At 39.6% G+C, this 22217-nt stretch overlaps 3 protein-coding genes across 3 annotated transcripts; 2 read left to right on the top strand and 1 right to left on the bottom strand.

The window, feature by feature from the left end:
• Positions 1-9054: 9054 nt before the first annotated feature.
• Positions 9055-10161, top strand: LOC140559430 (G-protein coupled bile acid receptor 1). The gene has a single exon (XM_072682937.1). The coding sequence runs from the start codon at positions 9086-9088 to the stop codon at positions 10133-10135; it is 1050 nt and encodes a 349-aa protein (XP_072539038.1). The 5' UTR covers positions 9055-9085; the 3' UTR covers positions 10136-10161.
• Positions 10162-14022: 3861 nt separating this feature from the next.
• On the bottom strand, positions 14023-18366 carry LOC140559429 (keratin, type II cytoskeletal 8-like). Its single transcript, XM_072682936.1, has 9 exons — positions 18157-18366; positions 16447-16655; positions 15896-15956; positions 15698-15793; positions 15391-15555; positions 15067-15192; positions 14649-14869; positions 14488-14516; positions 14023-14255 (listed from the first exon to the last, which is right to left on the bottom strand). Exons 1-9 carry the CDS (start codon positions 18364-18366, stop codon positions 14119-14121), a joined length of 1254 nt encoding a protein of 417 aa, XP_072539037.1. The 3' UTR covers positions 14023-14118.
• Positions 18367-18889: 523 nt separating this feature from the next.
• LOC140559428 (keratin, type I cytoskeletal 18-like) lies at positions 18890-21423 on the top strand. Its single transcript, XM_072682935.1, has 8 exons — positions 18890-19269; positions 19366-19448; positions 19757-19913; positions 20022-20183; positions 20341-20466; positions 20641-20861; positions 21000-21037; positions 21240-21423. The coding sequence occupies exons 1-8, from the start codon at positions 18931-18933 to the stop codon at positions 21260-21262; spliced, it is 1149 nt and encodes a 382-aa protein (XP_072539036.1). The 5' UTR covers positions 18890-18930; the 3' UTR covers positions 21263-21423.
• Positions 21424-22217: the final 794 nt, after the last annotated feature.

The following is a 22217-nucleotide window of genomic DNA, read 5'->3' as shown; positions in this document are numbered from 1 at the left end:
AGTTCCCAGTTCAGCCCTGTGTGACAAAATGACAATGCTTCAATTGAATTTTGACCAGTGGTAATAAATGGATCACATGCACATGTCTTTTGTTAGTATAGTTGTATGCCACCCCTGGCCAAAAAAAATTGTTCAAACTCTGCAACAAATTTAAAAATACATTTTCTTTAAAGCTGGGTTGACACTGACTTTTTATTAATTGAAACATTTAGTTAACCTAAGAATAGCAAAAATGGTTATAATTGAACATGCAAAGGTTTGTACACCCCACTAGATCAGTAACACCTTAAATTAGGTTTGTTAACAAACCATTACCATTTTTAACTGTTTACAATAAACCAATCAAACTAGTACCATTTAAACTGCTCCATGCAACTAATATAACATAACATATAACCAAATTCAACTCAGAAATGCCACATTTAATGACTGCTGGAGTTTCAGAACTATTCAACCCCCTAAATAGGATCTCATAAGAGCACAAATTTGCAAATCAAGAGCTTCATTAATTGCATCAAGTGATAAACACATCAAATACCTGGGCTAGCTAGGGGTTTAACTGACATTTGACTTCATGTTAGAAATAAGTCAAGAGTTGTCCAAACAGTTCAGAGAAGACATTATTGCCTTGTGCAAACACTGACCCAAATGCACCGGTCTGCTCCAATCTTCTCAAAACCAGATAAATAAGCCATTCTGTTCTGTGGAGCAATAAAACAAACTGGAATGTTTCAGGCTCAGCTGTATGTCTGGAGAAGAAGGATGAAGCAGTTGGCTCTGTGATTCTCTGGGCTGCCTTGCTTCTCCTGGAACTAAAAACCTGTAGCATGTGCAGGGTAGGATGAATTTAATGAATGTCTGTAATGGTGCCAGAAGCTGGTGTCTGGCGATGCATCACATTTGCCAGATCTTGGCAACAAAAAGATGCTCTACTAAGTGCTAAAGACGCTCATCAGGAAGGGGTTGAATAATTCTGAAACTGCAGTAGTGTAAAAGTGCCATTTTGTGTTGAATCTGAAGAAACAACTTGTTCTTTTAGTTGTGTTGATCTGTTTAAAATAGTTCTTGTTTGATTGGTTTATTGCAAACAGCTGCAAGTTTGTACATTTTGCTTGTAAACCTAATTTGCTATGAGAGTTGACATTTTGTCTAGCACCTACAGGTTTTCAGTGACATTCAAGCCAGGAATCTTTGAGTGTCAAAGCTTTAGTTTGTGTTTCCAGAAGGAATTAATGGTAGATGTTGAAGTATCATTTAGATCAGTGTCCTGTTGATCATCGAGTCTGACCAAATGCACACTTTTGTCGGTTCCCGCTATTCCACAAATCAAAAAAAAAACCTTAAATATTTTGATACTGTCAGGTATGAGAACGCATCAACAGGTATCGTAATGTTTTTTCCCCTCATATCTCCAATGTCTTATTTTGTATTCACATTCAACAGTTCTGTTGATTTTTGCTTACTGTAATCCTTCTCACCACAGATGTCTTCCGTAGGGAACAAAATACAGTTCCTCCGGAACCCTGTGCCACATTTGACACAGAACAGCAGTAGACAACATTGCAAGCAGACAATAAACACAGACAATAAACTATACAAAGCACTAATAAACTATACGACTATGAGTGCGGGACAATGGGCACTAACCAGTAAGCAGTGGACAACAGTGTAAGGGGGAAAAACACATCCCTCAGGCTTCGACAGCAGTGATTATTTGCATATGAATATATATCATGGTGCCACAGCAGCTTCAGTTTGTATTTGTGGCTCATTTGCAAGGCAAGTATATCGCTGCCCTTTCATAGACACAATGTGGGGCGTGCAGAAAATTTCCGATTGCATTGCAACCATGTTTCCATTATGCTGTGGCTCATGTGCACTTCATACGTGTGACCATAGGAGTGCCTTGGGAATGCAGCAAACTGTCCTGATTCCCTTTTCTACTGATCACAGAAAAAAAGCATTCAATTAATATATCTGGTGGCCTTTTGTGGGTCAATCCTCTGGCTTTGTTCACCACCTTAATGAACTTAAAGCAATCAAGGTGTGATTAACATGTAGATATTCAGCTTTGATTTGAAGTATTTTTTTTGTTTGTTTTGTAGTTTGTCGTTTTATGTTCAGTAATTAAAAACATGCTTACTTGGATTGAGGACCGGTAACTCTCAATTAAATGCATTACATAGTTTTGCCTTAAGAAGCTTTTGGGTTGCTTTTGTTTTGGCCCATTAATGTTGTTGAGTAAAGCATCCTATTGTTTTTCTAGAACTTGAATAAATATGCAGTCATATACAGTCATGGTATCAATAAATACCAGTGACAGCCCTACATGCCCATGCCAAACCCCTTCATTTACTTCTCCATGATTAGGGTAATCTTGGTTTCATCTAGCCAAAGAATAGTGCACTGCTCAAAAAAATTAAGGGAACACTTAAACAACACAATATAACTTAATATGAATCAAACTTCTGTCAAATCAAACTTTCCACTTGGGAAGCAACACTGATTGACGATCAATTTCACATGCTGTTGTGCAGCTGGAATAGACAACAGGTGGAAATTATTGGCAATTAGCAAGACACACTCAATAAAGGAGTGGTTCTGCAGATGGGGAAACACAGACCACTTCTCAGTACCTATGCTTTCTGGCTGATGTTTTGATCCCTTTTGAATGTTGGTGGTGCTTTCACACTCGTGGTAGCATGAGACGGACTCTACAACCCACACAAGTGGCTCAGGTAGTGCAGCTCATCCAGGATGGCACATCAATGCGAGCTGTGGCAAGAAGGTTTGCTGTGTCTGTCAGCGTAGTGTCCAGAGGCTGGAGACGCTACCAGGAGATGTGGAGGAGGCCGTAGGAGGGCAACAACCCAGCAGCAGGACCGCTACCTCCGCCTTTGTGCAAGGAGGAACAGGAGGAGCACTGCCAGAGCCTTGCAACATGACCTCCAGCAGGCCTCAAATGTGCATGTGTCTGCACAAACGGTTAGAAACCGACTCCATGAGGATGGTATGAGGGCCCGATGTCCACAGATGGGGGTTGTGCTCACAGCCCAACACTGTGTAGGACACTTGACAGAACCAGAGAACACCAGGATTGGCAAATTTGCCACTGGCGCCCTGTGCTCTTTACAGATCAATGCAGGTTTACACTGAGCACGTGTGACCGACTTGACCGAGTTTGGAGACGCTGTGGAGAGCGATCTGCTGCCTGCAACATCCTCCAGCATGACCGGTTTGGCAGTGGGTCAGTAATGGTGTGGGGTGGCATTTCTTTGGAGGGCTGCACAGCCCTCCATGTGCTCGCCAGAGGTAGCCTGACTGCCATTAGGTACCGAGATGAGATCCTCAGACCCCTTGTGAGACCATATGCTGGTGCGGTTGGCCCTGGGTTTCTCCTAATGCAGGACAATGCTAGACATCATGTGGCTGGAGTGTGTCAGCAGTTCCTGCAAGATGAAGGCCCGCCCGTTCCCCAGACTTGAATCCGATTGAACGCATCTGGGACATCATGTCTCGCTCCATCCACCAACGTCATGTTGCACCACAGACTGTCCAGGAGTTGGCGGATGCTTTAGTCCAGGTCTGGGAGGAGATCCCTCAGGAGACCATCCGCCACCTCATCAGGAACATGCCCAGGCATTGTAGGGAGGTCATACAGGCATGTGGAGGCCACACACAATACATGAATTGACGCCTGTAAGAGTAACAATAAAATTAAGAATAATGTAATTAACATATAATGTAATAAAAAAACTAAATTGACCGAGCAGGCTTTATATACTTGCGAGGTGTGTGACAGGGTTTATAGATTAAGAAGAGGTAATACAGTGCAGTGAATGTCATGTTGGATGTGTGGAAAATGGGAGACAAAGCAAATGTTAATTGATTGGCAAAAAGGAGTGATTTCATTTGGGCGTGCCACAGTCCATAAAGTGAAGGAAGTAGCTATTTGCAGGTGTATCAAAGCATGTGGTCATACAGATCTACCAGCAGAGGCAAAACTTTCAGGCAACAGAGTGTTCATTTGTGCATTATATGCACAAATCTCATCACAGTTTTGGTACAAGAATTTATTTCATTATAAGCTTATATTACATTTGCATTATTACATTATGTGCAGTTACAACACCTCTTGGACCACATTTTGGGAGTTCCTATGAAGGGCTACCAAATGCAAATTCAACAATTGGAATGAACTCTCAAAGATAAACAATATTTTATCTCCTTAATTTGCAAAGAAATAACAAGGCATTCATTTTTGATTACTTTTGAGCCTGTGAAAATGACTGTAAAAAGTCTAATTCTTTTGATTGATGCTCGGTTTTTGTTAAATCTTTTGGCTTAAAGCTTTTATGTCTGAAAGTCTGAAATTCTGCACTTTAGTCACATTGTGATTGCATCATTTCAAATCCATTTGAAATTTGAGGTAGAATTACAAAAATGACATCACTGCTCAAATATTTATGGACCTGATTATGTGTAGAGGTTTTAACTGATGACATGGTCCATCAAACGAATCTAAAGAATTTGTGGTCACAATAGCAGAGATTCATCTGAACCCCGCATTCACATCATGAAAAAAGGCTATTGATAAATCCTTAGCCCAGTACTTGTACATACCTAAAATGTGCCATGTTTTAGCACACCTAGAAGTAAATAAAAACTGATATTTATACTCATTTACTGTAATGCAAAAACCACAGAATTGGTCTTGCTGTTTTAAAAGAAGCTGTATGAGTGTTCTTCACCATAGCGAAGAACCACTAAAACATGCAAACAGTTCTGTGAGTTGTCATGGTTTTATATAGAGCAGTTCTCTTTACTTCAGAACCTTTTAGGAAACTAGAGATACATATAGACAGGATAAATGGATTGTTTGACAGTTCTACTCTGTGTCAGTGCTATGACTAAAATAAGTTTTGTTTTCTAGTAGAAATCTCTAGAATATCTACAATATTATAGAGCTCTAAAACTGCATATCCCAAATGTTACTATTAGTCTAATATTATAATACTATATGGATATTGGATATATTTGAATATTTGGATATCTGCATATGTCATACTGGCAATTTAAATATTCAGAATGGCTTTATAGATCTGTAGATCTGATATTCTTACTAATAGAAATTTAGTGGATGATATATGCAATTCGTAATCCGTAATCTTTTAAAATACCAACTAATGGTCTGACCCAGCAAGAAGGAACAAGAAACATAATAAGCTGATGTTTTAGTGACTGATTTTAATCGCTTAATGGGGGGAGTCTTACATCATTAGTAGACCTCCTCACTGACTCCCCTTATTGTTGGACCATCAGTCTTATGGGCCTGTCTAAAGTCTAGCAGATACCATCTGCTGTATTTACTGTCTAATGACAGGGAAGCTGCAGATGGTGGAATGATCATCAGAAAAATCTCTAGCAGGGACTTTTGTTTAACCACTTCTGCAAATATGTCTAGTCCAAACTTGGACATACTGGCAACAGGCAACATTTTTATAAGACTGTTGGTTTATATGAGAGCAGTTGAGAAAATGGATGTTTTTCTAAAAATGTCACTGTCAGTGGGAATCTAGAACCGTGAGTATTGAAGACTATTGAAAACTCCTAGATTAGTGGAATATGCTGTTTCATCTCTAATACCAAAGCCTAAACTGCACAGAAGGTAATGGGTGCAATCGTCATCAGACCGAATTGATGCTGTTATTAGGGCCAGAGCATGGTTTAGACAAGAAAACATGCATACAGCTAACTTCTGTCCACTGAGCAAGTTATATCACATTACAACAATGGACTGTATCTGATGACCGTATATGTATTGACCTCATATAGGGGATGGATGCCCTCTAGCAAATAATATTTTTTTAAACATGTATATTGTCCTCTTTTTCCAGCATCTGGTTTACGGTAGTTCAAAGGTCTCAGGGAGAGTTCTCTGCTAGTGTGTCAGGGAGCAGATGCGTTTAGTGTATAAGCACACTCCAGCAGTTATGCTTTAATTCATGTCTCTGCTGATTCTCAACACACATCCACTCCAGAGTCTGCTCTTCCTGCTGAGTGCTTCCTCTCCTCGATACATCTCTAGTGATTTGACTCGCTGGTGATTCGTCTGCTTGGGGCAAAAGAAGAAGCCCCGATAGGAAGACAGGAAAGACTTTATGGGTTAGAGTACAAATGTAGGCTCTTTATGGGTTGCAGTACAAAAGTGAACTCAACATTGTTTAATGAAGATGTGTGTGGACCTTCTCGCCTGACCCCCTCCACTCTTAGTCCAGCGGTAATGAGGACCTAAGGAGTTGCTTGAAATTGCTGTCCACGACTGAATGCTTTATGTGAGAAAGGTATGTCTTTATCTACTTATTTTTTAGAAAACAAGAGGGTTAAGTGTTTGTTAATACAGAGGAGGATTTATGCCTTTTATGAGTTCCTTTTTCATGCCTGCTATAAACCTGGCAAATGGGCTGTTTATGAGGAATAGGTTTTACATCGTTTTGAAGTCCACTCTGCCAGGTAGGAACACACAAACCATTTCTCAGAAACTTGAATTATATGTTTACATGGTTACCTGTACAGATGAAAACAGAGGCATTAGCTATGTGAGTAGTATGAGCAATGGCCACTTGCATTAAACAGCTTACCTGAAATTTGGCCCATGTTTTTCTTTTACCTTAACTGAGATGCGTAAAAACTGTCTGTGTAAAATCAGGGAAACATTCTACAATCTATGAACTTTGAAGGTGTTTAATGTATTTGTCTTGAAGTCAATGTAACATTGAAATGTAGTGAAATGTAGTCAATGTAGTGAATCAAGTGACTCTTTTTGCTTTTTCTTGAAAAGCAGTAGTGTTCTTTCACAGTCATTCTCACTGAATATGTTTGATTTCAACACGAAAATGTGCCCTGCTTGTTTATTCAACACAAATATAATTGAGCGATATGAGCAAGATAAAAGGAAAAACCGAATGAAACAGATAGCACCAGATTTTTTTGTGTAAATAATTCAAAGACCCATTCGCAATGTGTGGTCCACAGCTAACTTTATTATGCAGCTGCTTTTTCACTTTGAAACTGAAGCAAATAAAAAGGTCAGCGATTCTCTACTGTGTCCTGGTTTCAGTTGATCAAGCTTTATCAAAATACATCAATTGTGTCCGTTCTAGTAAGCTGTTTTTCAGCCAGACATTTTTTGTTTTTCTTGTGTCTAAATGTTTACAGCCTCAAACACTCAATTATACTATAGAGAAACATCACAAAACAGTCACAAAACTAGACAGTAGGCAGTAATCAGTCTCAATCAGCATTTTTTAAATTTTTTTGGTGTTGCAGCCCATAATCAACAGTGCACATTATAACATAATAAGAACAGTTTTAATGATGCTCTCGCCGTCATTCTGTCAGGCTGTTTTCAATAAACCAAAAAGCTAATTAATACATACACTATATAGACAAACATTTTGGAAAACCTGCTCATTCATTGTTTGTTGGACATACAGTGTATATATATCACCTCACACAATGAAATTACCTATGGCATAAAAATAATGTTTTGCATTGCCCCAAGTACAATCTATTAAAATGAGACTGGTATTGGTATCCAATATTTTTCATATCAAATATTTTTCATATCAGCTGATGCTGATACATAATAGATAATATAGATAAAATTAATACATGAGCGCTACATCTACAGGTTCAAGAAAAAGTAAGCAAACCCTTTAACAATACATTTACATTTAAGGCATTTAGCAGACACTGTTATCCAGAGTGACTTACAAAAGTGCTTTACCATTTACTCAGAAAATACTCTTAGCTACTTTGTCAGTTAGGATCCAAAAGATACATCTACGTTTAGACACTGCTTAATGCAAAAGTCAGTATGGATACCACAATATTTGGCTCTACTCTTGGAAGCAATGTGGTGAATTATCAATTATAGACAAACACTAACTAAACATTGTTGTAAGTTGTGCTGTTCATCTGTTTTATTGAGCACATTATAGCTAGAAAAGGTAAGTGAATCTGTGAATTTATTAACCTATAGACCCCCCTTTACATTTAACATTAACCTTTTTGGACAACAAAAAAATTAACATTTCTTTGCAGCATTGGATTTCTTAATGATGTCCTTTCATGGCCTCTAGTTCTTTTTTTTTTTTTGTTGTTCTTTTACTGCTTTCAGGATTGTCTGATATGCTCCTAGAAAGCCCCTAACAAGACCCCTAGAGAGAGGAGTAACAGTCCTGAATCTTCTCTTTTTGTAGACAGTGTGTTGAACCATGGATTGATGTACACTTAGGTCTTTAGCAATGCCTTTCTAGCCTTTTCTGGCTTTATGCATCACCATATGACATCATGTAAAGTCATAAATGACATTGACTATAATTCTGATGTAGATAATGATACTTAATTGATTACTATTAATTTATGCAGAACCTAGGTCATTTCAACTGTACATGATTTGCAGAGAAATTTAACTTTTTTTGTTTTGTGATTTTGGGGATTTTCTACACAGTTTCTTACAGCTTTATGCCAAAACATTTTGATTTTAAAATGTGTTATATAGCTAAAAAAAGAGCCGTGACTACTAAAGGACCATTTGGATGCTAAAAATAAATTCTTATGTTTCTCTATACACCCATTATCATTATCCAAATGAATACAAACACAATAGATGAGGAAAACCTAAATTGGAAAAATAAAAAGAAAAGGGAAAGCAAAAAATCAAAAATGTTTTTTTTAAATAGTTCAAAATGGAAAATGTGTGTCATATTTGTTGAGTTTTCTGTAAAACACAGCTAATTAGTCATTTCTTACTTAGTCTTCATGTTAGACCAGGAAAATCAGCAAATTGTGCTAGACCTAGTCCCTTATCCCCATCCCTGCTCTAGAGACTACTACAGCTCTGGTGTGCAAATGGAGTTGGTATGTTAATGTTATGGGTGGTTGAATTTCAGCGTATGCATCATTTAACTGCATTAAGAACACAACAGGAACATTGTAATGATATCTGAAATTTTACCCCATGCAGACAGGTTGGACCTCTCATTGCAAGATGATGTAGAATTAACGGAAAGCAGGTGCGATGGCTGCAGTTGTGTGCAATGATACAAAGAGCAGCGGGGGAGAGCCTCAGCTGATCTATGCCATCACTCTGCCTTTGTCCACGACTATCATCATGGCCAATCTGTTGGTCATCTTGGGCATCACCTGCAGCCGACAGCTTCACAATCCCCCCAACTACTTCTACCTGAGCCTGCTACTGGCAGATCTGGGCACGGGTGTGGCTCTGCCCTTTATCCCTTGGATGAATGTAAGTCGTCCTTTCGGCTACTCCACTTGCCTGCTGGTACATGTCTTTCCCAATTTTCTATTTCTGGCCTTCATCTTCAACTTGGTCCTGGTGCACTACGAGCGCTACCTGAGCATTGCTAGCCCTCTGCTGCCAGGCCACTTCTGGCCACGGCGGCACTTCATCCCAGCCCTGCTAGCTGTATGGCTGCTGCCCCTGCTTTTCGCCCTGCTGCCCACTTTTGGTTGGAACAACCGAGACGGGCATGATAGGGCTGTTGGTGGCTGCTGTGCTGTGGCCAATAGCACGGTCCACTGGGACTGTCCCACGGCTCTGCCTAAAGACCCTTGTTGCACATACCATATTGTCTTCACAGACTCTTTTATTTACCTGGAGGTTTATGGCCTGCTGGCACCTGCCATCTTCTCAATTGCCGTCATGACTGGCCGGGTGCTGTGGATCACCCGGGGTCAGTTGAGAGACATCCAGCGGCTGCAGCGGGCTGTGACCAGCACAGAGAGGCAGCGCAAGCTAGACCTGCGCTATGCCCGCTCTGTGGCCACTGTCTCCTTAGCCTTCCTGGCTTGTTGGTTGCCCTACATCATCTACACACATGTGTGCATGGCTTTCCTTCTGAACCGCCAAGCACGAGTCAATCAGACTGCTCAAATTGTGCTGTTGTGCACCGGGATGGGTGGCATGGCAGCAGTGCCACTCCTCTTGGGCCTCGCGAACAGGGAGTATACGGACCCCGCCAGGAGACTGTTATGCAAGCTGTGGCACCGCTGGCGCAGGACACAACCGCAAAGGGATTTTAATCTTCAGGAAGGTAATACATATTGATATACTGATAAGCAGTTTGACCTGCAGCAGGCCTTCTGTATTAAGCTCTTTGAAGGGACTGAAAAGTATGGTATTTCCTGCTGGTACATCCACCTTAAATTACCACAATTCAAAAATAAAAAAGATTGTTACTAAAACAATGTTATTGTGCTTAAAAGCAGGTTAAAAGTAATGCTACGGAAAACTCATTGAGTTGACACATTTGAAGCTGATGAATACTAAACATGAAATCACATCATGCTTACATCAAAATATGTAATGGTCATATCTGACAAGGACTACTACAACATGTTTTATTCATGTATAACTAATTTTCTTTTTTTCATACCATTATGTTTTCAACTGTAGTGGAGAGCGACAACTAATTGCTTTTCATATTTAAAATATTTGTATTTTTATACATCCAACCTTTCTACTATGATTTAAATGTAAACTTTGTTTCCAGCATCAGTGTGCATACATGTTAAAGCTTCATCCATAGTTGCTTAACAAGTCTGGTAAATTGTTACAAGATGCAATTAATTCAATACACCATCTCTTTTTACCATCTTGACCACCCCTACTATATCTATATCCACCATATCTACATCCAGATGCTAAAGTGAAAAGAGGCTGTACACATAGTAGTAATCTGTGCATAGAATTCTTCATACAATTAACTTATCAATTTATTTAAGAAGACATGAACCTTTCCAACTGTTTCTTTTGGGAAGTTTAATATTAAACCCTGCTGTGTGTGTACTTCAGCCTGGTTAGCTCTCACTGTAAAATGCTCAAATATCTTCAAAATGATCTGCTCTAAGACATTTCAGCCTGATCACTCAACACCGTAAAAACCCTATGGTCGTTTTTTTGGTGTCTGTATATTTTTGTCTTTGGCCTTTACACCTGATTCCTGAGGAAATGGACATTAAACTTTGTAAGGTATTAGTGTGCCCTGTTGGGCTTGCATACTCATCTGAGCATTTTAGCACAGTTCTTTCAAAATCTATATGTACAAATTCTTGTAAAAAAATATATTGTTTATTTTGCCCAAACAGCTTAAGAAAGCACTGCTCTCGCATCTGCATGACCAGAACTGAGAACCATTCCAAAAATACCAAAAATACAAAGGATATGATGCACTTCAAGTGTGGAAACAATAACAGCCAAAGTTTATGGAATTACGTTGAAGGCAAATCTGAGCTGGTCAGAAGGGAGGTATGACTTTAGCTGGAGTGAGCCTGCTGTGAGGACTTCTGTAATTTTTTTAATATTTGGAAATTCAGTTACAAGTAACAATTATAATGTTTATCTCTCCATTCCATCCTTACAATTCCTGCCTGTAGAAAACTGAAGGAGGTCTTTGTCGCTATTAATATAACACTTCATGCAGGACAAAGAGACATAGCAAGTAAAAGTGCTGAAGGGGGTTGTGTAAACAGTTTTAAATAGAGCAATTAACCATTTGCTGAGCAATTAACCATTTCTGCTGTGTAGAAAAAACGGTAGTTAATAGTGTAATTAACTAGTAACAAGTATCTTTTCCAGTGGTTTGTATTCCACTGCAAACTAAGTCAAAGCATAATGTTGGAGATTTGGAGGACAGTATGAATATTTATAGCTCTAAATAATGTTTACAAGTACAAAACGCTTTAACTGACTAATGGGTTGTTCTTTATGTGTGACGTCCAAGTCCGGTGATCTGCTTCTTTTTTAAAACCTATTTTACAATGCAAACTGAAATAGTGCTACATTTGTACTGAAACATCACGAGCCAGTCATTTAAAATTTGCAGGCATGGTGTGTTTTTTTTCAGTAAAGGAAAGAGAGTGTCAAAGAGTAAAGGCGTGGTTAGACTGGCTGTGGTCCCAGATCTTTTGCTGTTCAAATTGCCATCTTTATCATTTACTCCTTTCCAGGTCCCTGTTTTTCTGTCCATGTGCTTTGTCCTAAACATCTATCCTAAAAAACAGCTTAGAACCCCATTTCACATGAGATCAGCAGATCCTCATTGAAAAAACATGATAAAAACATGGCTGGTAGGAACTATTAAGAACTTCAAAAGTCACAAAATACACAAAACGCGTAAGGAGGTTTAAATTCACAAGGTAACCAGCTAACATGTGGAGCCTGTGTGGAAAGCCAAACTGAGAACCAAAAAGGTTTTGTCCTCGGGTTTCATGTTGGCCCCTCATACGAATGCCCACCACAGTCAGTGATGGGACCATTTGGGGTTAAACATGTGCCCAATCTGTGCTGTTCATTGCATAAAGGGGCCTAGATGGGACCCATGTGAGATTAGGGTTGGCTGTAAAGATAGGGCACATTTGGGGAGCCCAAATGGGACCCAGTAAATATGTGCATACAAACCCTGGAAGACACCTAGCCTACGTTCCACCCATGTGAGGCCCCCATGTTAGGCTGAGTAGCATCAGTGTCAGAGGAAGGTAATTAAGACATTCAAATGTAATGTTAACTGGCTTTTTTATGTGCCTATACATGTTTGGGAAAAATAAGGAAATACGGGCTTTTTGGGTCATTTTCACAACCCAGTACTGGGTCACAATATGAATCAACACGCGTGAAGTTAAACTGACCCAGCAGTGCTATGTTGTAAGAATAACAGGCTTAACACATGGTTACTCTGGCCCAGCATTTATATAAAAATAGCCACAGCAAAATAAAACCAACAGGATCAACCTAAAAAGAAAAGCCAAGTCCATGTATATATATTGAGACTAATTGAGAATAAAATTTTAGGAACCTTCATATGCATAAAGTCAGAGGAAAAAAGGTTTTTAATTTTTTATGCGGTCAGAACAGTGGGATCTGAATAAAGAGTACAAAACTGCCATCTAGCGATCTGAGTGTAAACACAACACAAAATGAACCTGCCTGCCTGCCATACATCTTCACATGTAAACTATTAATACAAAGATCTAGTGTTTTTGAGAATCTGCTGTTTTGAAAAAAAAAAAAAAGATTTAAAAGAGGAGGGTCTAAGGCGTCAACTGTCTAAACAAAGTCTGTATACATACTATATAGGACTGAATACATACATCTATTTAATTTAAACCAGATGCTGTTATATTTAGGTTATTTAGGTCAATATTAAAATTTTGATATTACAAAATGTTTTATTTTATATTTTAAGTAAGCAGTACTCACACTGTTTAAACTGATAAGCCACCTCTGGCAAAATCCCATGAGGCACATTTACAGTGTATGTTAAATAAGATTTTTGTCAGCTGTAGTGGTTTTGGCTTTCTAGGAAACACTATATGTCTCTGCTAGAGACAAAGACAAAGACCAGGACCTACATCTTAAAGTCACTGCTTACATAAACAGACCAAAAAGACAAAAAGCTGTACAGTTAGGAAGAAAAGTTCCTTTTTATTTTCGTTTTGAGATATTCAAGTATACATGTAAATGGCTTGTACATTCGCAAATAGAGGGAACAGTAAAGAAATCCAAAAGGCATGGTGCAGTGATGAGGTCACCAGTGGCTCTCCTGATATCCAGACTGAAGAGGGTGGAGCTGTAATGTAGTTTTAGAGCAGTGGTTCTCAAGCTTTGTCCGAGGTTCTTTTGTACATGATAAGGACAAAATACTAGAATTATGATTAGTAATGTGCTCACATGAACATAATGTGATCACAAGTTACAATATATTCAACTAGTAGATTAACAATGTGATTACCTGCATTATTTTGAATATATTGGTCACAGCCAACAGTGAAAAGAAAACACTCTGGTTGATTATATGGCTTTTGCATATATATATATATATATATATATATATATATATATATATATATATATATATATATATAAATGTATATTATAGCCTTGTATCGCTATAACAATTAACAAACATCACATTGGGCAGCTTTACCACACAGTTTGCCAGTTGTCCTGCTCCTAGTTCAACTCAACATCACTTTTTCATCTCTCTCTTGTCTGTTAAGGCAGCCACTGTTTTAGAGCATGACATAGAATCCTTAAAGAAGCTGTGAACTCTCAGAGATCACATGTCCATCCTTGACTTTGATTCTTAAAATCAGGCACTTGTTGACTTTGTTAGGAGAGTCGACTCGTGAAGGCTCCTCACTTGACCAGGACTTTGGGCCCTTGACGTCTGCATAAGCAAGGACCAGGATCGTTTTTGGGTATGATTTTAGAAATCTGAGCAAAAGATGAGACAGGTTCACTTTAGCATGACAGTGAAATGGCACAGTCTATGCCCCGGATCTGGAGGTGTGACGTAGGTGTGTGAATGTGAGTAAAAAGGTGAGTAAAAATGTCAGTGTAATGAAATGTGCATGTACAGTATGTGTCCTATTGCAAAGAAAAGCCAGTAAAATTCTTACCCAGCTGATCACGCCGTTGGTCAGCCAGTCTGTAGGTAATAACACTGCTCAGACAGACAATAAAGAGTATCCGTGCCAAAACACAAAAAACACAACACAACAAAAAAACTCCTCTACACACCTGTTTAAAAGCATAGGTAGTCATTCTCTTGTTACTGTACCTCATTTCTTCTCCTTCCAAAAGTTTCCTGTAGGTGGCAATTTCAATGTCCAGGGCCAGCTTGAGGTTCATGAGCTCCTGGTACTCGCGCACCTGCCGTGCCATCAGTTGCTTGTCCCTGCGGAGCGCCTCCTCTAGCTGTGCAATTTGCTCCCGAGCATCGTCCAGAGATTGCTGCCCGCCTAGCTCAGAGTTCCTTATGTCATCTTCCAGACTCTTTTTCTATAAAAGACATACATGGACAAATTTGAAAGAGCTACAAAAAGCTAACATGGAGTTAATTATCTGGATCAGACAAATGGCTGGTGCACACAGGCACACAAATGCAGCCCACATGACTTTGATGTCTAGTTAATTTTGAAATTGTGTACTATTTTATGGAATTGGAAAATGAAAGCTGTTGGTGTGAGGAGTTGCACCTTCTTCTTGAGAGCGTCGATCTCTACAACAAGCCTCTGAATGCTCCTCTGGATTTCTGAGATCTCCTTTCTGATCTCTTTCACATCTTGCTCATGCTTCCCTGCTTTAAGCACCATGTCATCCATCTGTGGAATTAAAAAGACATATATGTTCATAATCAATATTTAACATATTAGTTACATATTAGCAGTGGGCAGTTTACTAATACTAATCATTGTATTGTTAAATAAATGTACATTTTGAATTAAAGTCAAAAATAAGTTGAAAAAAACCCAATAAATCCCAACAACATTTTAGATCAGTCACGATAATTGTGCACTAACCTTCCTCTTGTTCCACTGCTCAGCCTCCTCTCGGCTACGGGCAGCCATGCCCTCATACTGGGCCTTGACTGTCTGCAGGATCTCATCCATATCCAGGTACCGAGCGTTTCCTGACTTCACCACAACCGTCTCATTGAGAATCAGAGATTGCAGTTCCTTTATCTCCTATTCCAAAAACAAGTGAGAGAGTCAGAGAGAAACGGTAGTCACAAACCTCTTAGGTATGTGGCTCTCTAGCAACAAATAGGGTGAAGAAAAAAATATGGGGGGCCCTGAGGACGAGTTAAGGTCCGTGGCTTTCATTTACTTCCTCAAATCCACGCCTTAGGAATTCCAGTTCCCTTGTGACATCCTCCAGCTCCAGCTCCAGCTGCACCCTCTGCAGATAGCAATCATCTACGTCCTACAAAACAGAAACACAAGAACTCTCACTGTAACAGGCAGGACATTCATCATGGCACACTGACAGGTCTTAAATGATTAAATTTTGAATGGGTTTCTTTACCTTCTTGAAAAGAACAAAGTCATTTTCTAGGTCAGTCTTCTTCTGGATCTCATTCTCGTACCTGTCAAATGTAGAATAAGTTTGAAAGACAGTGTTTAATAAAGTCATAAATGTAAACTCTGGAGGCTGCACTGACCTTGTGACCAGTGGAAGAAAACAGGGCTCACACTGAGTGGAAACAGACTAAGCTGCGGAAGCACAGGCTGGATGAATGGCTTTAATGATGGCCTGTTCTTGCTGCTCTGTGCACTGCTCCCAACATGGAGCGCATACCAGAGTGTTTCTGCATCCAACTCCTCCTTACATGGCTCACTGGACAGCAGTTGTTTATGTAATTGCAACTCAAGATCATGTCCCAGGAGTTCTTAAGGTGGATTCATTGTGAACACGATATTAAATGCTGTTTCAAGGCATTCTGTGTGCATATCTTTAAAAAAATGGGATTTATCTCAAGCCTACATTACCAGTATAAACATCAGTGTTTGAGTCTTTGATACTTTACTCATACAGTATCATACTGATGCTTGCTACTCCCCCATGTGTGCACTTACCTGACCCGGGTGTTGTCCACTCCCTCGTTGCATTTCACCAGCTCTGAATCCAGCTTCTGCTTGTCCCGGTCAAGCTCATCAATCTGTCGCCTCAGATCTGCAGCTAATTCTTTCACAATGTCATCTGTGCTCCCCTTGTAGCTGTCCTGCTCCAGTAGAATTTTCAGCCGGGTTTCTAAGATTTTGTTCTCTTCCTCTAAATGACTAACCTAAATGGCAGCAGATTTTTAAGAATATTTAATTGACTAATTATATATATATATAAATGACATCTGATTTGTTACATTTTATATAACATAAAATATTCTAAATATGACAGTAATATAATAAGTTGTGATTTTATGAGCAGTAATGTAGTACACTCCATGAAAACAATTTAGCATACTTATTGACTAAAAGTAATCTTAATTTAAACAATACTGAGAGACGGAGGTAATACAACTAAACACATAAAACTAAAGAGATGTCTTGTAACAATTTTTTTTATGAGGAAAAAGTTAGGACCCTCCTTTATTTATTACCACTTATAATATCTACAATTAGAATCAGATGCACCATCGTCTGCTGATTATTGGAACATTGTTATTTTATTTGGTCTGCTTTTGATTGTTGAAATGAGTGCTATTACTATGGCCAGATCCAAATAGCTTACTAAGGTCTTAGGAAGGTTTTATATTAGTTTGAGATTTGAGATTTTTAAAGAATACTCAGTTGTCCCACTGTCTGGAAAATAATTTACAAGTGAAACAACTGCCAACATGGCCACTTTAGGCAGTCCAAGATAGTTTTGCTCAGGAGACGAAAATGTGTAAAGCAAGGTGGACATCTCTCCTTAAGGAAGCCCAGTATTACATTTGGTTAATCAGAGCATCACTAAATTAAATCAGGTGTGCTGCTGATAGATTTCAATAACTTGCAATGGCAGAGGGCCATTTGATGCAACAAGTTAGTCCTGGAGTCCCCATGTTCTCCATACTCTAACACACCTGACCCAGCACATTAAAAGCTTATGAGCCGAATCAGGTGTAGCTAGATAGAAAACTATGAGAATAGTGTGAGGCCCCACAATTAGAATTGCAAATTCCTGATTTAATGTAACCTTTCTCTTGTAGCTTTGAGAGCAAAACATTTAAGTGACAAATGTGGAATCAATTAAATTACTAATATCTGTGTTACAGTAGGATGATCAGAAAACTATTATTGGACTACACCCCTGATTTACACACACCAGACTTCCCTGGTCAAATGTGTCCAATTCAAATAAATACAATGTCCTTGTTTTTGGAACAGCATCTTAAATGGGAACAGTAATGTGCCAGCTACTTCATTTAGCCAATACCTTAATTAAACGCACATTTGCTTAGGAAAACAAGAAAAATAAAGAAATTCTGTTTATTTGGTGCAGCCATTTAAACAACACTTAATGTTAATGATAATTTTTTACTAGATGGTGGCACCTAGTGTACAAAAAAAGACAATGCATTTTATTTATTTTTCAATTTTTAGTTGCCTTAACACTTTTAATTTGTGTTCAGTAACATATGTTCCCTCATGCACAGAAAAACATTAAAAATATTAGATCATTAAACATTAAAAATAAACATTGAAACTGGTCTTTTTTGTGCCTGCGTTTAAGTTAGTATTTACTGTGAAACAAAAAGATCTGATAGGTAATAGGTATGCCACTAAGGTCTGCTTCTGGCTCTTTACCTTGTCAATGAATGCAACAAACTTGTCATTGAGTCCAACCATCTGATCTTTCTCCTTCGTCTTGGCTTGCTGGTCCAGAGGATCCACCTTACTGACTGGTGAGTTAAGCAGCGGGTCCACTTTAGTAGAAGGAATACTCGGGGAGCCCCTGGACGAAGAAGGCGAGTATGACTGGGCGCTGAAGCCAGGTCTGCTGCTTCTCTGTGCCATTCTGCTGGAGAAACTTCTGTAATGAAAAGTTCTCAAGATAGGAAAAAAATGGATGTGCAGAGGAGCTGAGAACGGCACCTGCTTATTAAGGGTGAGCCAGGACCTCCCATCATGAATTATGTTCGCTGAGGACGTGGTGGGGAGGATGGGACAAAAACCTGTTTTTTCGGGACAAAAACCCGTTGGACCAGTGTGTGGGTGTCATTTGCTCAATGGCATCGGATACAGTGCTGTACAAAACCATCCACCTTCAGGAAACACAAGCAAAGAGCTGGCTAGAGGTCAACAGTCCAGGCTGTCTTTTCTTGCTTTCTGTTACTTTGTTTTTAGAGGTGAGTAAGAACTAGTTCCATTTATACAGCTCCATCAGCAGGTGTACTGTTTAGGATGTACACTTTTTGAGAATTGGCAAATATACTCACAGAAAGAATTTATCTACTTTCTTACACAGCTATATTTTAGTAGTTATTGAAATAAGTAGCAACTCATCTACTTGTGTGTCTATATATAGTGTGATTTTACACTTGTCTGTCCTTCTTTCTTGTTCTCAACCACTTTGGCAGAATGTCTCGCAGCAGTGCCAGCAGTGTGTTCGGTGGGGCAGGAGGTCAGGGCACCAGGGCTTCCGTATCCACTCTACAGGCCTTGAGGAATGCCCTGCGCCCTGAGAGCCAGATGCAGCCTCTGGGCAGTGGAGCCTCAGCTCCTGCACCCGCTGATGACAAGAAGACCATGGAGAGCCTGAACAACCGCCTGTCTGACTACCTGGGCAGAGTGCGAAAGCTGGAGAAATCCAACCAAGAGCTCCAGGAGCAAATCAGAGACATCTTGGAGAAGAGGGGGCAGACAGTCGACCAAGACTGGGACAAGATCAAAAAACCACTGGCTGATCTCAGAAAGGAGGTGAGGAACGAAACAGTGACTAGGAGAAGCATTCAACTTGTTTGTGAAGCTAAAAAGGAAAATTCCCCTACTAACTTTCTTCCTATTGGCCTGTAGATCCGTGACAAGACCATGGAAAATGCCCGTCTTTTGCTGCAGATAGACAACAGCAAACTGGCAAATGAGGACTTCAAAAACAAGTATGGAATAAGTTTATAATACACTTTTTAAACCCTTTTTATTATCAAAAATATTCTAAAAACGAGCAAACAGGTTGTTTGCAAGGCAGTTTACAGAACATCCGGGTTTTAATGTTGACCGTTGGAGGTCAATTATTATTGTTAGCTCTGCAGACAGATATTATTGGGCAATATGAGCTGCGAAAATCACAGATCTAAATGACACAACATGGCTAGTTTGTCTGATTTCACCATCCCTTAAAAATACATGGTGCCAAGACCGTTTTTTACAACTGACAGTTGTTCCTGTTGTTTGTGGTTCTCGTCAGGCTGGAGACGGAACACATCGCGCGCCAGAGCGTAGAGCACGACCTCGCCGACCTGAGGAGAGTGATTGATGAGTCGCAGCTCGCGCGCCTCGACCTGGAGAGTCAGATCGAGTCCAACAGGGAGGAGCTCGCTTACCTCCAGAAAGAGCACCGCGACGCAAGTTTACTTTAAGTTTTACGTTAAAGTTTCACCTCTTAAGACGAATAACGTCAGCCTAAATAAATACGATCTCACTTGTTCTCTTGTCTCCTGGCTGTTCTGAAGGAAGTTGCCGTGCTGAAGGAGAAAATCAAGGAGTCTAATGTGACCGTCGAGACGGACTCCTCACAGTCCAACCTGAGCGACACTATCAACAAGATCCGCAACCAGTATGAAAAGCTGGCCGTTAAGAACCGCGAGGAGACGGATGAGTGGTACAAAAACAAGGTAACGCTAACGTACGTCTGTGAAGACAATTCCCTCCCCTGCTAGCCTATAGTTTAAAGTCAAGAGCTAGTGCCAGTAACTCGAGTATTTTCTTACCAGTTCTTTATGACACCACTTCCATTGGTCTATTTATTTATATATTTAACCTTTTTTACAGTTTGAAAACATCAAAGTAGAGGTGGCGAGAAACACTGAGTCCCTGCAGACCAGCAGAACTGAGCTAAATGAGCTTCGCAGACAAAAACAGTTGCGAGAAATTGACGTTCAGGCTTTGCAGAGCACGGTAACTTTCACACAAAGTCTAACTTCTAACTTCTGTCAGATCTGAGGCTGGTGGGCTTGTTACAGTAATAATAGCGTCCTTATTTCTGATAGAACTGGAGGTGTTACAACCCGAGCCAGTCTCCCCTACTATGCACAACAAATGAACGTTGTTATTGTTGATGCTGTTGTTCAGATTCTGTCTTTGGAAGAAACCCTGAAGGACTCGGAGGGTCGTTATGGGCGGGAAATGGCCCGCCTGAACCGTATCCTCCAGCAGCTTGGGGCTGAGCTGACTAGAGTGCGAGACAAGGTAGAGCGGCAGGCCATGGAGTACCAGGCCCTGCTCAACATCAAGATGAAGCTGGAAGCCGAGATTGATGGCTACCGCAGGCTGCTGGGAGGAACCGATGACGGGTCAGAGATTTCAGGAGTTTAGTTGGATGTCTTCAGAGATATTTCAGGGCTTCTATTTTCATGGGGGATTTCAAAGGGCAGAGTTGTTTTGAGTTGCTTATGTAGTTAATGTTTGTTCTCCATCATTTCCTCCCACAGTGCAGAGTTTTCCTTAGAACAGGCTGTACAGAGTGATGGTGAGTTTAAAGAACTTGTTAGAACAGACTAAATAGACTAATAAATCTTTTCCAATGCTACATCAATAACTAAATGTGTCTTTACAAGCATGGGGCATACTAAATCAGAACCTGTTGTTGCTTAGTTGTTAATTTGTAGTATGATGTAATCTGAAACAATTTTAATGATTTTAACCATATAAATTGCTGTCTTGTTCCACAGGCCCATCTAAGCCTCGAAATTAGACTGCGTTCATCTGTGATGGTCTGCAAATGGTTCCATACATTGGTCAGAATTGAGCAGACGAGGAGACCTTTACTCTTCTTCCTTTAATATGACATTGTACTGGATCTGAAATCATAACTGAACCTCATACAGAGGTCTGTGGCAATAAAAAAATAAAATAAATGCGTTCTGTGTCACTCATGGTTTTTGTGTTATAATCTGAAATTGATATTTAAAAATTAAAATTAAAATATTAATAAGGGCTAGACTGTTAAGTTAGTACAGACAAATGTAAAGGCTATTACAAGATCTGGATGAGGGCTGAAACTGTCTCCACTGAGAGGAAATGGTTTTGGATTATCAGAAACCGCCGACAGAACAACCAAAGCACACATCTGCCATGAACACTGCTTGAACACCAGTGTCACTGTCTAAAGATAAGCAACAAGAAGTCCCTGCTTCAATTAATTCAGTTTGTAGCTGACCACAAAGAGATTATATGATTATATATATATATATACACACACACACACACACACACACCTATATATTACACAAACAGGGAAAAACTCTACACACAATCTTTCCACAACTGTACATACAGCATGTACCAAGATCAATATTAAAATAAAAGAAACACTTCACTAAAACAGTCAAATAACTCAGCTAGAGATAGAAACTAATTCAAGCCTGTTTTAACCACCGCTGACCAGCATTACTCTTTATGTATAATCTTAAGCAGTATAAAGGGACCAAAAAGGCAGGTTAAGTTGCAGATCACACAGATTAAAAAAAAAAAAAAAAAAAAGGTTACTTCAGGTGGCCGGTGGGAGACCCCCCCCCCCCCCCCCCAAAAAAAAAACAACAACAAAAAACAGCTTGCTTAACACACACACACACAAAAAACCATTTCCTCTGAACTCAAACAGAAGTGTGTGCATGACGTAGCAGTTAAAATCATCAGTTCAGGTGCAC

The sequence above is a fragment of the Salminus brasiliensis genome, chromosome 7, assembly GCF_030463535.1.
Source record: "Salminus brasiliensis chromosome 7, fSalBra1.hap2, whole genome shotgun sequence".
NCBI lineage: Eukaryota > Metazoa > Chordata > Actinopteri > Characiformes > Bryconidae > Salminus > Salminus brasiliensis.
Note: the sequence above shows the minus strand (reverse complement) of the source record. Positions and strands in the feature narration are given on the sequence as shown.